At 33.8% G+C, this 17,435-nt stretch overlaps 1 protein-coding gene and 1 long non-coding RNA gene across 10 annotated transcripts in view; one reads left to right on the plus strand and one right to left on the minus strand.

Moving 5' to 3' along the window:
• The window catches only part of fgf13a (fibroblast growth factor 13a), a 224,527-nt gene that overhangs the window by 102,208 nt on the left and 104,884 nt on the right, over nucleotides 1-17,435 (minus strand). For 3 of the 9 annotated variants that reach the window (XM_087280427.1, XM_087280422.1, XM_087280421.1), the window contains exons 3-4: nucleotides 13,881-13,975; nucleotides 12,505-12,672 (exon numbers count right to left, since the gene is read on the minus strand). The exons of 3 other annotated variants lie outside the window; for them this stretch is intronic. In XM_087280427.1, coding sequence (XP_087136553.1) covers nucleotides 12,505-12,672; nucleotides 13,881-13,953 — 241 coding nt within the window. In that variant the 5' untranslated portion in view covers nucleotides 13,954-13,975. The remainder of the gene's footprint in view (nucleotides 1-12,504; nucleotides 12,673-13,880; nucleotides 13,976-17,435) is intronic. 3 more of the 9 variants (XM_087280425.1, XM_087280423.1, XM_087280424.1) reach the window with 1 other exon arrangement.
• On the plus strand, nucleotides 14,238-17,247 carry LOC147840840 (uncharacterized). Its single transcript, XR_015507709.1, has 2 exons — nucleotides 14,238-15,955; nucleotides 16,125-17,247. It is a non-coding gene; the product is annotated as an uncharacterized LOC147840840 (long non-coding RNA).

Below are 17,435 nucleotides of genomic sequence, written 5' to 3' on the forward strand. Positions count from 1 at the left end.
AAAATAACAACGTGTGAAAAAAGAAACATTTACAAGTCTATTCTGTTTGTTTTCTTCCAATTAGACTGAAAAACAAAAACACTACAAAAAGCCAAAAAGCTTAAAGTTGACAGCCTATTTGCCTGCAGCGCCTGGCCTTAAACCCAAACTGCCTGGATCATGTACGCTGATGAATGAGACAGAGAGAGCAGCACTGGCAGACAATCTTCCAGTTCTTCTGTCCAGCTCAACTCTCTCAGATTCTTCACCGGAGTTGATGCTCCAAATTGGGTGTCTGTGTAAATCAGTGGCGACAAGGCCTGGGCCCGCCAGAAGCCCTGTGGGAGAAGACACTCTGGAGTCTTATGTAATTGTGCTATTCTACTGCGTCCCACTGGCCCAAGGCAAGAACAATATCACTGAATGAGGCCTTAGGGTTCGACTATCACCACTCTTCACATTTAAAAAACACCCAGACCATCATCAAGCAGAATGAGGAGGGAACAAAATATTAGAATAATATCACTGCACAAATCTGAGTTGTGAGCCTGGAGTCAGAAAACAAATCACACTGTGTTTGCTCAATTGGCCAAAAGAGCTCTGCCACATTGGCGGATCTAATTTAGATTTTTTTTCTTCATATGTTTAAGTCAAAAGAGTTTGGGTTCCTACTTTGAAAGGCTGTATGTGAACTAACATACAGCATAATAACATGAACTGAATTAAAACTCTTTTTTAATTTAGGTGAAAGGGTGGCTTAGTGGTTAGCACTGTCGCCTCATAGTAAGAAGGCCACTGGTTCGAGTCCCAGCTGGGTCAGTTGGCATTTCTGTGTGGAGTTTGCATGTTCTCCCCGTGTTCATGTGGGTTTCCTTTGTGTGCCCTGGTTTACCCCACAAGTCCTAAAACATGCGCTATAGGTGAATTGAATAAGTTAAATTGGCCATAGTGTATGTGTGCAAATGAGAGTGTATGGTTGTTTCCTAGTACTGGGTTGCAGCTGGAAGAGCATCTGCTGCATAAAACATTTGCTAGATAAGTTGGTGTTTTATTTTGCTATGGTGACCCCTGATGAATTCTTCTGTAGAGGTGCTTAAAACCCACCAGGCAATTTTGTGTTATTTAGATGTCTAAATGGATGTTTAGGCTAAATCAAGGCTAAATTTGACATTTTTGAAAGATTTTGAAAATCTTATCAATAACATTAGTCTAATAATAGACTAGTCATCCAATAGACAAGAGTCAATTACTACACATATGAATCTGTCTAATCTGTTTTAATCTGATTTGGTAAACAAATCAAGTCTTCTATATAATATCTCTACTAAAAGACAGAAGATATTAATTTACAAAATGTATTGTAAATAAATCATATAAACATTTTCATATTAGTCAATAATTATACTGAAATTAATTTAAAAACAGAATAAATATAGATTTACACACATTTACACAAGTAAATAAACAGAATCAACGATGGGCTAAAAATCTGCAGAATTCTGTGCGTGCATATTCTGTGTGGGCCTACCCATAACCTATAGCACTATTGAACTTTTCCTAAATGTATGTATATTTCATTCTAACATTATTTTATTAAATTTACAAAACACAAAATAGTTCTGAGTATTTCTACCTTGAATGACCAAAAACAGTCAAATTGAACACATGTGGTGGAGCATTCGCTAAATTATCCAGTGCCTTCAATACAATATACTGTACATTGAATGCCTTTGTTTCTTAGCAATTTATTGCTAACAAAAACATTACTTTCTGATAGCAGAAACATAAGCTGTGTCTCATTTCAGAGGCTGCATCCTCCGAAATAGGTGGCACAACTAAGGCTGTCTCATTTAAAAAAAAAAAATGTAAAGGCTCCTTCAAATGCAGCCTCGAACATCCCAAGATTCATTGCACGCTGATAACAGCAGGATGTTTTTTAAGGAAAACTCTGGATTAAATACATGAATTAGGTTCATTTTACTTGGATATCTAACACATGTTAAAAACAAAAAGAGTATGACATGTCTTACTAAAAAGTGATTTTACATGCAGTTTACATTTTTATGTGTAAATGTATGGATCAAAGAATTATATTTCCAGCTTCTGTAAACCTTGCTTTGCCTTCAGTTTATTGAAAATAAGTTTTAAAATCACAGAAAAAAAGTCTTTACAAATGTTATTACAGCTTATTAGCAGCAGCTGTTATTGTTGCTAGGTGATGAGATCTGTCCTCTGTAACCTATATCATCTCATTTCAAAATGCTCGGTTCGGCTTGTGTGGACTTTGAAGGACTCACCTTCAGAGGTTGCAGTCTTTAAAATGAGACACAGCTATAACTTTAATTTGGACATGTCTTTCAAAACATTATTTTAACTGCTGTGAATAAACTGATCTGGTCATTCGTACACAATTATCAGTTATAGTACAAAAAAAGTTTTAGGGTACATTTTAGGGTACATTTTAAGGGTCATGACTTAACTCTAAATCTTAACAAAAGCTTTGTATATAAATGACATGATGAATTCAGTAAGCTACAGCCATTCAAGTAGTTATAGAATTCTGCAGTTCCAGTTTAAACACAAAAAAGCATGCTAGGTATAGTATACTTGTTTCATTACACATAATTAAACTCAATCAACACTACTGTGACAGAATAGCACCAGATATTGTCTTATCAAAGCCTCTTTTCATATCTGACAAAGTGATTTGACATTTTTTATTACTGTAAACAAACTGTACAGTATAAAGTTAAACTGTAAAGAAAACTTTCCAGCCATTTCCCAGTCAACTTTTCAACAAAAACAGGGGCATCACCCGTCTATTCAGTGGCAAGAGCACAAATGCATATGAAATAGAACTGTAGTGTGTTCACATATTGATTTCCACTCTGACACAGCGAATATTTGCACTCACGGTGGCCAGCGCTGAATAAAGCTGCAGATTGGTGTTTGAGCGTGGCAGTGGAGGAGAGATGTTGCCTGCTGTACACCTCTCCGTTGGGCTCTCCAGGAGCGCGAGGGATTGAAGAGGTGTGAAACAGGTTGATGAAAGAGGAGAATAGGTGAAAGCATGTGGGGAGATGACTCACGTCTAAACAGGCATATGGAAAACACTGGTGTGGGCGAGAGGAAAAGACCAAGCATGTGTATGTGTTTGCGTGAGTGTTTAAGGAAAAGAGGGGGAGTTCAGCAGGACTGAGCCATTCGCTTCCTCCCATTCACAGACTCATGCTACGTTTACATATGTCAGATCTATAATAAATGTGTATTCTTAGGTTAATCGCAGCACTGGTTTAAATGCCATTTAGCTAATGTACACACAGACACAGACTGAGTAAGTCAAAGGCAACTGTAGTTTTAAGAGAAAATCTGCCATGGATTTGACTGAATCAAATAAAGTAACAGCAGGTGAGAGATGGATTGGCAGGTTTTACTCATCTTTACTCCAGGAGGTCTGTGAGTGTGTCAAGTGTTTAAAAGACGAGAGCAGGGGCTGTGTTTAAAAAGCTGCACTGGAATCAGTTGGGAAGGATAGGAGCTTTTTGGTTCAGAAATGACACTTAATATGTCATGTTTACAATGCGTAATTATTTTGTAATATTTAGTGAGACACTAAAAAGTAAGTAGGGAATATAGGAGAAAAAGTATAATTGTAAATTAGTCATTAACAAAATAAAATGAATCAATATATATATATATATATATATATATATATATATATATATATATATATATATATATATATATATATATATATATATATATATTCGATTTTTTTTATTTAATTTTCTTCTTTTTTAAATATTTTCCAAAAGATATTTAACAGAGCAAGGACATTTTCACAGTATGTCTGATAATATTTTTTCTTCTGGTGAAAGTCTTATTTGTTTTATTTCGGCTAGAATAAAAGCAGTTTTGAATTTTTTTTGTACCATTTCAGGGACAAAATTATTAGCCCCTTTAAGCTATGTTTTTTCACGATAATCTACAGAACAAACCACTGTTATACAATAACTTGCCTAATTCCCCTAACCTGTCTAGTTAACTTAATTAACCTAGTTAAGCCTTTAAATGTCACTTTAAGCTGTATAGAAGTGTCTTAAAAATATCTAGTAAAATATTATATACAGTCATCGTGGTAAATATAAAATAAGTCAGTTATTAGAAATGAGTTATTAAAATTATTATGTTTAGAAATGTGTTGAAAAAAATCTTCTCTTCCTTAAACAGAAAATGGGGGGGGGGGGTGGGGGGGGGGGGAAACAAGCGGTCTAATAATTGAGGGGGGCTAATATTTCTGACTTCAACTGTGTGTGTGTGTGTATATATATATATATATATATATATATATATATATATATATATATATATATATATATATATAGTGGGGGAAATAAGTATTGCAGTGTTGATTCAGTTCAGTTTAATAATGGTGTAATGAAACAAGTAAACTATAGCCAGCATGCTTTTTTGTGTTTACCACTGAAACAATAGAATTCTATGGCTGAATTTAATACTGTCTTAATTTACATATGAAGCTTTTATTAAGATTTTTTAGAGTTGAGCTTTGAATATCTGTCACCATTTTTATAAAGTCATTACCCTAAAAATATTGACCTTTTTTGTAGTTTAACTTATAATTGTGCATGAGTTACCAGACCAACTGTGAAGGTTTTTACTGTACCTCACTTTGCAGGAGAAAATAATGTTCAAAGAAAATATATACAAGGTGGCCAGATATTGTCTTATCAAAGCCTCTTTTCATATCTGACAAAGTGATTTGACATTTTTTATTACTGTAAACAAACTGTACAGAATAAAGTTAAACTGTGAAGAAAACTTTCCAGCCATTTGCCAGCCAACTTCTTAACAAAAACAGGGGCATCGCCCATCTATACAGTGCCAAGAGCACAAACGTATATGAAATGGAGCTGTAGTGTTTTCACATATTGATTTCCACTCTGACACAGCAAATATTTTCACTCACGGTGGCCAGCGCTGATTAAAGCTGCAGATTGGTGTTTGAGCAAGGCAGCCTCTTTTTATATCTGACAAAGTGATGTGACAGTTTTCTATTACTGTAAACAAACTTTACAGTATAAAGTTAAACTGTGAAGAAAAATTTCCAGCCATTTCCCAGTCAACTTTTCAACAAAAACAGGGGCATCACCCGTCTATTCAGTGTAAAACATATGCTGGAATAGTTGGCGGTTCATTCCAGAGTGGCCACCCCTGAACATGGGACTAAGTCAAAATAAAAATGAAATATACACACCTTCAGGAAAGGTCAGAGTGTTATCATTATTTATTTAATTTTGAAGTTTTAAATGACAAAATTTCAAAACGATCTACCATAAATGACTTTCTCGGTAGTTCAAGTGTTAATAGACATCTAATAAACACCTAAACACATTTGTCTTGTCTAACACCATGCTAAATATGGACTGTCGGTAAAAATCAATAGATAATAAAAACAGATAATAGTTCCAAAATAGTAATAGTAAATAATCATCAAATTAACAGATAAGGCAAATTTATTTATATAATATATAAATATATTTATTTATATACTGATTTATGATTTATTTTTATATCTTTGCCATGATGACAGTTAATAATATTTGACTAGATATTTTTCAAGACACTTCTATACAGCTTAAAGTGACATTTAAAGGCTTTAAAGTCAAGTTATTGTATAACAATGGTTTGTTCTGTAGATTATCGGAAAAAAAAAAATTGCTTAAAGGGGCTAATAATTTTGTCCTAAAAATGGAATTTAAAAAATGAATACTACTTTTTTTTCTAGTCGAAATAAAACAAATAAGACTTTCTCCAGAAGAAAAAATATTATCAGACAAACTATTAAAATTTTCTTGCTCTCTTAAACATAATTTGGGAAATATTTAAAAAAGAAGAAACCAAATTTACCAAAATCTGATTCAATTCCATGTCAACAGCTCCTTTAGAACTACCATTCCCAAGAAAAACATAATGCGTTGAATACTTTTCCCACACTGTATATATATATAATATGACAAGTCATGGGCCAGATTGCTAAGATTGTAACGCTATGATAACCTTGGATAAAAATATCATGGTTTCATGGTATTGTGATTACTGCTTTAAAATATGTTATTTTTAAATGTCTGGGTAAAAAACAACAACTTTTCCGCTTTGAACACAGTGGCTGTGTCTGAAATCACATACTTCCATCCTATATAGAACACTAAAAACAGCATGCGAGACGAGTTGTATGTACGAATTCAAGGAATTGGAAAAACAGTATGCAAGAAGTACCCAGGTGACCTACTAATTTCGACAAGATTCTAAAGTGTGCGTCTGATAGATGCTACACTATCCCATGATGCAACATGAGGGAATTCATAAATGGGAGTGAAGCGGGTACGTCATGTGATGATGACAAAATGCTGTCTTCATTAGTTTCAAAAACACAGATTTCTTTACAATTCTAAACGGCATCTTTGGATATCTTTTCTGCTGGAGATACTGTTGTCCCCAAAAAAAAAAAAAATCTTACATATACTGTGGGAACGATATAACAGAAAATGTTGACTTTTCCAAACCACAGTTTACCTTGAAAACGGTTATCGTCCCATGCCTAAATATGACATCACTGTTTCAGAGCTAAGATGACATCGTAGTGTATACTAGATCCCCTCAATCACACCTCTGGCATTTCCCAGCACTTAAAACACTGTCTGTCTGTCCTGGAGCAAGATGATGGCAGTATCTGAACGACCAGTCCAATCAGCAGCACAATCTCACTTAGCTTTTTCACATCTGAATCCAGGTAAGAAACACAGCAATACTCTCTGTAAACGTGAGCACAAAACCATTTCCTAAAAATAAACACTCTTAAAAACCCCATGCAAGGAAAGTGCATGATGCTTCTTCACCATCTGAATTCCCTCAGCTCACATCCATTATCATAACCATGACTTATTCATGCTTTTCTCTTGTTTGCGCAAACATTTGCATAAACAGCCCCAGCCGGATCCCGTGAGCATGATGCAACAAAACGAGGAAACAAACAAGCAGAAACGGCATTACTGGAGTCCAGCTTGACTCTGCGCCATTAGCCATAACAGTGTTGAAATGAGAAGTGAGGGTCAGTCGTAATGTTATTTCAGAGCTCATCGGGCACAGCCATGGCGTTTACACAGGTGGCAGAGTGGCTGAAGGTGCCAAGCGCTTTACTGATCCACACGCTTTGTGGAATGAGCAAGCTGGATATCATTTCTAATTCTGTAAAGCAGGGCTATAGACGTAACTGTGATTTATGACTGCAGTAATGTTATATGTGCTGTATAGATGACACCACAACACTTGTTAAAGTGGATAATGGTGGCTGATAGTGCTGGATGACATGATATACTGTATGTGTCATCATAGAAATGTGTCACCTGGTTAAGGTCTTGATTTATTGTGTATTTAATGTAAAGCAGAATTTAGTGGTTAAGTAAAGTCACCTTTATTAGTATAGAGCTTTATACAACGTACTGTAGATTGTGTCAAAGCTACTTTACATGACTGATCAGGAAAAAGGAAAAAAAGTCATAATATTTCAGATGGTTCAGAGAATTTAGAATATCAACTATGCTAATAATAATAATAATAATAATAATAATTATTATTATTATTTTATTTTTTTATTATTAGTAGTAGTAGTAGTAATAGTAGTAGTAGTAGTATCAAAACAAACATAATAGTAATAATACATAAATAAATAAAATATTATAAAAAAAATAATAAAAACAATAAAACTATTTTTTTTTCAAATAAATAAATACTCTGATTTACTGTATCAGGGATCTCCACAGCAGAATGAACCGATAATTACTCTGACGTATGCTTTTATGTGGCAGATGCCTATCCAGCCGCAACCCGGGACTGTAAAATTTAAATAAATAAATTATTAAATCAATAAACAAATAGCTTAAAAAACTCAAAATATATATATATTTTTGTCTTTTTTTACTGTATTATTGATCAAATTCAGCTATCATGAGCATAAGAGACTTTTTTCAGAAACTTGAAAACTAGCTGGGATATTATTGAAACTAATTTTTCATATCCACACCCACAGTGTAATATATAGTTTCCAGAGACGACACCTTGGGATATAAAAAAAGTTTTGGCCTTTAAATAACAAATGTTAGAGTGTCCTGGGGTTTGAGTGTATCCTTTCAAGGATAAATGCAAAAAGTACAACCTGTTCTGAGTTGTTGATTAAATATGACTGAGAAATTGCCTTTTGGGAAACATTTTACTATAAATAGAGATAATAATAATAGAGAGCATAATATATAATATAATATAATATAATATAATATAATATAATATAATATAATACAATATAATATAATATAATATAATATAATATAATATAATATAATATAATATAATATAATGTAATATAATATAATATAATAATGCCTTACAGCAATAAGGTCGCTGGTTCGAGCCCCGACTGGATCAGTTGGCTTTTCTGTGTGGAGTTTGCATGTTCTCCCCGTGTTCGCGTGGGTTTCCTCCACTATTGGCGAATTGAATTGATTAAATTGGCCATAGTGTATGTTTGTGAAAGTGTATGGGTTTTGCCCAGTGTTGGCTTGTGGCTAGAAGGGCATGTGTAAAATATATGCCGAATAAGTTTGCAGTTCATTCCGCTGTGGTGACCCCTGATTAATAAAGGGACTAAGCCGAAAAGAAAATGAATAATATAATATAATATAATATAATATAATATAATATAATATAATATAATATAATATAATATAATATAATATAATATAATATAATATAATATAATATAATATAATATAGGGCCAGGCAGTGGCGCAGTAGGTAGTGCTGTCGACTCACTGCAAGAAGGTCGCTGGGTTGCTGGTTCGAACCTCAGCTCAGTTGGCGTTTCTGTGTGGAGTTTGCATGTTCTCCCTGCCTTCGCGTGAGTTTCCTCCAGGTGCTCCGGTTTCCCCCACAGTCCAAAGACATGCGGTACAGGTGAATTGGGTTGGCTAAATTGTCCATAGTGTGTGTGTGTGAATGTGTGTGTGGATGTTTCCCAGGGATGGGTTGCGGCTGGAAGGGCATTCGCTGCGTAAAAACTTGCTGGATAAGTTCGCGGTTTATTCCGCTGTGGCGACTGTTAAAAAAGATTTAAGACCTTCAACACAATATTTTATTACATTTAAGACTTTTTAAGGTCAAAAAACTTTTAACCCACTGGTGTAAAGTGTGTATAAAAGTTATCATGTAATCATAATGAGAGACCAAACATTTGAAAACATGTGCAGGTTAAAATTGTTGCAGACAGGCTGACAGTCTCACTTATTGAATGGAAAAGAGCAGTGTTAACTTTCTGCAAAACATCTCCTCCTGTGATTCTCTGAGGAAGAAAAATACCAAGAACGACATAAGAATGCATAAAAGATGAATTCTCATTTCGAGGTCAACTACCCCACTCACCCTGGACAGCACAGTGATCATAAACACATTTCAGAAGAAGCCCATGAGTTTCTTAGCAAATTCAGTCACGTCCAAGCAGAGCTTCAGTCAGACTGAATAATAGATCTGCAGTCCTCCAGTCTGCCTCTTTATAAGCCTTCCCCTCCTTCTCTTTTTCACCCATGTGCTCTTGTTTGCAGCAGGATCCAGACAGATATAAATTTACCACAGAAAAGATCCCCTGCGTCCGACTCACTCTCCTCAACAACTCTATATATTGTGCCGGAATGAGGTAGTAATGACCGTGAATATGAACCATTACTGAATAATTGATTAGGCACATGTTTGTCAGCAGTAAAGGCACTGTATCTATGACAACTAAATCATCCATCAATCTACTGCCTCATCCCAGCGAAGCGTGAACAATTCATATGTCGTCCAGCGCAGCGGCTTGTGTGAGTTTAACTTCATTTATTTAGGCTTGAGGTGACTGCTGATGGCTTACCCTGAGATCTGAGAGTCTGAAAGGAAAAGCACTTTTTCAAATCACTTCTTAGCACTCTACAAGATTTCCAAAACAATCCAAGACAACAGAGCATTCAGCTGCATGCAGGACCGCATTAACCCCGTGTGTACAATCCACCATTAGCAGACATCAGCATCCTCATGCACCTGACAGAAAAAGCCAGATAAATGGGAAAGGAAGACAAAGAGACAGAGGGTTCGGACCAGCCCTTCTGAAAGCAGACACACTATCGCTTGTGAAGCAGATGGGCAGCGATTTAACAGATATTCATCTACCGTAAAAACATGTGGACCTAACGTGGGGGAGGGAAGCATCTCATTTAAAGTGATAGTTCACCTAAAAATGTAATTCTATCCTAGTTTAATCTTCTCTTCTTCTTCCAAACCTGTTTTTATATATTTATTCAGTTAAACATAAAAAGATAATTTGAAGAATGTTGGAAACTGGTAATTTTATCGAATTTCTTCCTACTATGGATGTTAACAATGGTGAGTACATTTTCATTTTTTGGGTGAACTATCCCTTTAAATTAAAAAAGTAAGAGATTTCAAAGAAGAGGAGCTTATTGAGGAGAGGAGTTTAAATGTTTGTGAATCTTCATCATCGTTTACTCATTCGCTCGCTTGGAATAAAAGGTTATTTATAAAGGGGCTGCAATACCCATGCTTCTTCATGTAAGAGCAGGTGCAGCCATTTGTAAACTTAACGTGTCTGGCTTATGTTGTCATCCACTTTCAGTTATTTTTAGCTACTGTACATAAAACAGCTTGTTATTCTGCACATAAAACTGGTGTTTAACATTCTACTAAATATACTGGCTTTATCATTTCCAGTCTGGGTTGTACAGTTTTTACTACTATTTACCGTTTTTGTTTTTACTGTATTTGAGCATTTTTCTATAATGGCTAATAAATTGTCAGTCTCAAACATTCAAAGAAAACAACTATATAACTCAAAAACTAGTCAATGTACAAAGTCATTTGGTGTCATGTGACACTAAAACAACACTACTGACTTGAGATCAAATTATCTAGAATTAAGCTATAATTTTGTTATACATTTTTTTATCAAGCAATTTCATATTTTATTTTATTATTGTACTTTACTAAAATACATCTTTAAAATTATTATTGCTTTTGTATTTACCTTTACAATTTATTTGTGCTCTATTTTAGAGGCTATATTTGATAATGTGTCTTTCAATAATACTTTTATCATTTAGAACCTGGTTCTTCAACCCTGCTCCTGAAGGCCCAAAATCCAGTAAAGATAAAGCAAACCTGAAGAAGCTAATGAAGACTGTTAGGATCATTTGTAAAAACACAAGCGGGTGTGTTTAAGGATGAAAGGATGAAAATACACTTTGCAGAACAGTGGGAGGAGGGTTAAAGACTAATGATTTACAACATTTATTTGCTCAAAATGTTAATAGGTCAATATGAAATTTTACTTGTTTTTAGACATTGTATTTAAAAAATGATAGCATATGCGCTGTAAATAATTTTAACTTAAATTTACAGTAATTTACTGGCTAATAATTGCATTGCTTTCACAGTAAGGTCCTTTATGCAAATTCACAGTAAATTACGATGAGGTACTTCATAATAACAATAATTCTGTAAAATTTCTAAATATCAACAAATAGCCTGTTCTAGCACAAAAGTTAATGTGTATTAATTTCTAAGTTGAATAAAATATGAATAGTGTTTGAATTCCTATAATTATCGTGCAAAAGATATAACCATTTTACAGTAATTTGATGCCTGCCTTAATTTCTTTTTCCCCTAAATTCTGAACAAACAAAATTTACAGTTAAATCCTGTTAAATGACCCCAATGAAATGAAAAATTACAGTTTGTGAAATTCTAGGAATTTATTACAGTGTAGACAACAAATAATAATTACTTATTTTTAAAAATGGCATCTAATTCAAAGCTTAACAAATTTCTTTGTGGATTTATGTTGCGAATTTTTACTGCAAATGTCTCATTCATAATGCTTGAATTGCTCATCTAAATATTAATGTCCTCCTGAATGACTGACTGATTGATTGATTGATTGATTGATTGATCCATTCATTTATATATATATATATATATATATATATATATATATATATATATATATATATATATATATATATATATATATATATATATATATTTTTTTTTTTTTTTTTTTTTTTTTTTTTTAAGTGTAGATCCCTGATCTATGTCCTGGAATGCAAATGCTGAGCCTTATACCAGATTCAATGACATCATCAGTGATCTTTGAAGTAATCACTGGTGATAAACAGCAGAAGTCCACATTTAGGAAACACACACAGAAAAGGAGGAGTGTATCCTCACAACATTCAACATTACACGCTTCAAGCTGTTTCTGCAAGACACACATACAGCTCACAAACAGAAGATTCACAAACCAAAAGCTTTTAAAACAAAAGTAAGTTCAAATGAAACTTAAACTTAGCAAAAGATACAAAAGTATTAGCAAGGTAAAGAAAAAACATGGATGTGTTGCACACAAACCTTCGGGCTCTGAGTTCTCTTTGAGGACGACTTGCTTCAGCGGGCAGCAGAAGATTTCGTGACACTTAGCACGAAAAGGGGAGCCTTTACCCCTTATATCCGCAGAATGGATGGAGTCCTGCCGCAACATAATGTACTCCTGGGTACCTGGGGCAGCGTCATCCTGGACTGTGGTCGAGCCACAACAAAATGAACGCAGGGTTAGAAAGGGAGATAGCGCTCAAAGCAACATAACTTATTGAACACAATGAGAAAACACGCAAAGAAAAGAGACAAAGTACAAATGACAACAATAAGTTATAATAATAAGTATCAACAATAACAATAAGATTAGCAGTACATATAGAACACATTGATGTATAGAAAGAGAAGAAAAGAAGAATGAAAGAGACAAAGAAAAGCTTAATACATAATAGGACTAGGCGATATAATAAATGATTACAAAGGTTGATTTGATCAATTTTTGACTAATGTGAAAATCAGGGTCATTTTAATAGTTTTTTACTAAAAATAAAATAATAATATTTTAATATAAATAAAATAAAATAAATCAAATTAATAAAATAAAACAAAAAACTACCAAAAATACAATAAAATAAAACAAAATAAGATAAAAATACAAAACTAAAATAAAATAAAATAAAATAAACAAAATAAAATAAAATGAAGTATTTCACTATTTTTTGACACAACCCATTATTTACTTAACAGTGACTAAAATTTTAATAGATGAAATAGATATCAAATAAAATTAATTGAAATTTAAAATTTAATAAAACAATTCAATGCCTAATGTTTTATGAATGTATTTCTGTTTTATTTATATTTACGTTGAATGTAAATTCACAAATATATATATATATTTGTGAATTTTTTATGTATAAAAAATATGTGGTAAAAATGAGTAGAGGTAAATAGTTCCTGTCTTTTTGTCTGTATGATATGTACTGGTGAATATTAATGTAAATTATTAATTATAAATATTTCCTGTTCATAAAGTTAAACAAATATAGAAACGTGTGTCAATTATTTTAACTTAATTCAAATATTTATTCATTATTTTATTATTGACATTAAAAAGATTCAATCTATTTTAATACAAGAGATAAAATAAAATAAAATAAAATAAAATAAAATAAAATAAAATAAAATAAAATAAGATATCGCCCAGCCCTAATACACAGTACATCACAATGGTGGAAACAATACAGCAGCAGTTAGTTAAGCATTGGGATCTGGGATAATGTGGCAAAAGTCAGGGCAGGCAGGGGATTTGGAGCTCATTTGGCACTTATCTACTGAAATCACATATTTCAGAGGTTGATGACCAGGGTAAAGAACAGTGTGTCTATGGACAGAGCATCATGCAAACTTACTGCGATGCATCACGTTTTTTTCTAAACTGATTTCTTCAGTACGAGAGATACTCAATCCTGTGAAAGCATGCATGATCTTCCAGCACAGGCATTATCTGCATCACACATGCACAGAGGAAGCACTTTAATATGGGCAATTATTTACATACAACGTGCATTTATGAACAGCTGTCATTGTTCCAGTACTGATAATGAGCTAATGTGTCTGCACTCTCTTTTATGATAAAAACACGATAACAAAATCATTTGTAGAGAGCTCTGATCAATATCATTTATATCCTGAATGAGCACTCGTAATGCATTAACTACAGTTTGCCCAAAAAATGACAAAATAAGACCTTTAAGGTGAGGATTTTTGGCTTTTCATAAAGTAAGCTATTTATGGGTTTATTTCCTCAAAGTGAAAATATTGAGCCTCTTACTGTATGTGGTGTGCTAAAATCTGTCAATCAGTTTACAGCTAAACCAATAGCAATAGTTTGGGGCGTGGCTACTGCATCAGGCAGGCTGAGGGTGTGGAATCACATGTGACAAGTTACAAGAAAAAAAACTCAGATTCACTTCGAAAAGTGCATGGCAAAGTTTGAACACTAGCAAAAATATGCAGCGACAGAAAGAAAGAGAGGTAAAACAAGAATAATGTTTGACAGTGCTTTTACTAGATGGAATGTTTGAGTTCCTATCAAGACCCCAAACTGCAGTTTCTCGCTGACAGTTGAGCTGTGTTTGCTGGGAGCTTTCTACTGCGAAGCCTCATATACACACTGGTAAAATACTGTACAGATAAACATAATCATGAAGAGCAATTTAGTTTTATATGTCTGAAATGTGACACTAGTATTTGGCTAACATATATACTGTATGTATTTTTGGCTAAATTACAGTGTATGGTATACAGTCAACATTATTAGTCCTGCTAAATTATAAGCCCCCTGTATACTTTTCCCCCGATTTCTGTCAAACAGAGAGAAGACTTTGTCATTATATTTCTAATCATAATATTTATACAATTTTTAAAGATTTCTTTCATCTTTAACATAAGGATAGTACATCATATTTTACTAGATGTTTACTAGTATTCAGCTTAAAAGTGCAATTTAAAGGCTTAAGTAATTGGGTCAACTTGGCATGCTAGGGTAATTAGGCAAGTCATTGCATAATGATGGTTTGTTCTGTAGACAATGAAAATAAAATATTGCTTAAGGGGGCATATAATATTGACCTTAAAATGTTTTTTATTATTATTATTATTATTATTATTTTATCTTTTATTTTAGCTTAACAAATCACAACTAAGATTTTTTCCAGAATAAAAAATATTAGAGGAAACATTCCTTGCCCCGTTAAACATTTAGGAAATATTTAAAAAAGAAAAAATAGAGAAGGGCTAATAATTTTGATTTAAGGTGTATCTACTTTAGGTATTTTATCTGTATTTATTGTACTTGTTTGAACATTCTTCCAAATATTGTCCAACAAAAAAATCTTTATATTAAGAGTTATGAAAAAAATCCTGTACACAGGTGTCAAACTCAGTTTTTAGAGGGCCACGGCTCTGCACAGTTTAGTGTTAACCCTGATTAAAGTCCTTTAGGGTTGTTTAAAACCTACATGTAAAGCTGCGGTCACACTAGAGTTTGAGCATGTAAAATTCTGTTGTACGGCGCTACAAAAAAGTGGCAGGATAAAACAAGATGATAAGACATTTTAAAAAGTGGGTCCATATTTTACAATTCTGTAGAGAGGTCACGCTTTGATCTTCTATTGTTCACCAAGCTTGAACTTTCAAATGCAGCGAAATGCGAAACTTGTTGCATGATCTTGTGTTTCCTGTCTGCCGCAGTCGCATGCGTATGAATGGAAGTCTATGGTGCGAAAAGTCCAGTGTAACCATGGCTTCACTTTGTTGAAACAGGGTTGGAACTAAACTGCAGAGCTGCGGCCCTCCAGAAACTGGATTTAACACCCGTGATCTAGTGAACATAATGCTGTATCCCTGCTCCTGGAGTTCAGCTGTACTCAACTGGCCTCCACATTCACCAAATCTCAATCCAATGAAGCACCTTTGGGACAAGGTGGAATGGGAGATTCTTCATTTTGGATGTGCAGCTCACAAATCTGCATGATGTTATTATGTCAATATGGACCAAAATCTATGAGGAATATTTCCTGTACCTTGTTGAATCTATGCCATAGTTTATTATGGCAGTTCTCAAGGCAAAAAGGGGTCTTAACCAGTACTAGTAAGTTATAGTGTACCTAATAAAGTGGCCGGTGAGTGTATAAACTCGATATACCACTCAGTTATCTGCAGAAGCTATATATTTGGCCTTTTAGGATTTTAGGTTAGGATTCTACAGTTACTACTGATACATTACAGATTACAGCACTTGAATGGAGAAAAATATCTTTCCACTCCGACAGTAATTATAGTAATACTGATATTATTAGACCTTGACCTATGAACTTGTCAAAACAGTGCAGGTTGACGCTCACTGTACTCATTCAGGCACATACTGTGAGAATTTTATAGACGCTTTTCATTTCCTGGTGCTTGCACAGACTTGCCAGAGATGAAATGTACTAATAAAGTTCAGGCTGCAGTTTTATAGCACGCCGTTTTTCCATTGTCATGATTTGAGGCCAAACACAACTACTGCCAGAGTGTTTAACAGCGGAGGTATTAAAACTCCAGCTCACCCCTCTCTCTCTCTCTCTCTCTCTCTCTCTCTCTCTCTCTCGTTCAGACATGTTATTAAAGACAAAAACATGAATGGTGGTTAAGGGAAGGGCTGTCATCTCTGGATTTCACGGGTTTAAGTACATACAGGAACACTTGGGGACCAATTTACTTTGGTCTGAGGTGCAGGTGCTTTGACAGCCACGTTCTATTTTAAGCTGTGAAAATGAATTATACTAAAGACTGAAGTCTAACTCTAGATTTTCTTTTGGTGAGGGAAGTCAGTCATGTGGATTTTTGTAAAATAAGAGTATGGTGACTTTGTGATTGTCAACATTACTTTCTAGTTTAGTGATGTTGCAGTCAAAACTACTGAAAAGAAACATAAAGAAGCATTATATTGAAAGCTGACTGACACAATACAAATATAATGTCATTATGCATCATTAAAGAGACAATATGTCGGATATTTGCATAAAATATCCAAAAACCACAAGCACAGTTTTATATATTTTGCTGATTCCGTACATTATTTAATTTGATTATTGTTTGTATTGTATAGTGGTTTATATACTGTATATACCCCTCAAAGATCTCTCTTTTAAAATGAATATTTTCTACAGGATGCTTTACAATAATATTTGTGCATATAAGATTAGTCAGTACCAATGCCAAAAGTGCAACAAATCTAACAAAAAATATCACAGTCCAGTCATTAACACACTCAAATGACAGTTTTTTCCAACTGCGTACACACAAAATCTATTCATGCCAAACAATTTCTTAAACCTTTCACTCAAAATGCAAAACTACACAGTAAATCTCCAAAACTAGAAGCTACAGAAGCAAAAGTAAAACTCTACACAAAATTCCCT

The sequence above is a fragment of the Danio rerio genome, chromosome 14 (genome assembly GCF_052040795.2).
Source record: "Danio rerio strain M-AB ecotype USA chromosome 14, GRCz13ab, whole genome shotgun sequence".
NCBI lineage: Eukaryota > Metazoa > Chordata > Actinopteri > Cypriniformes > Danionidae > Danio > Danio rerio.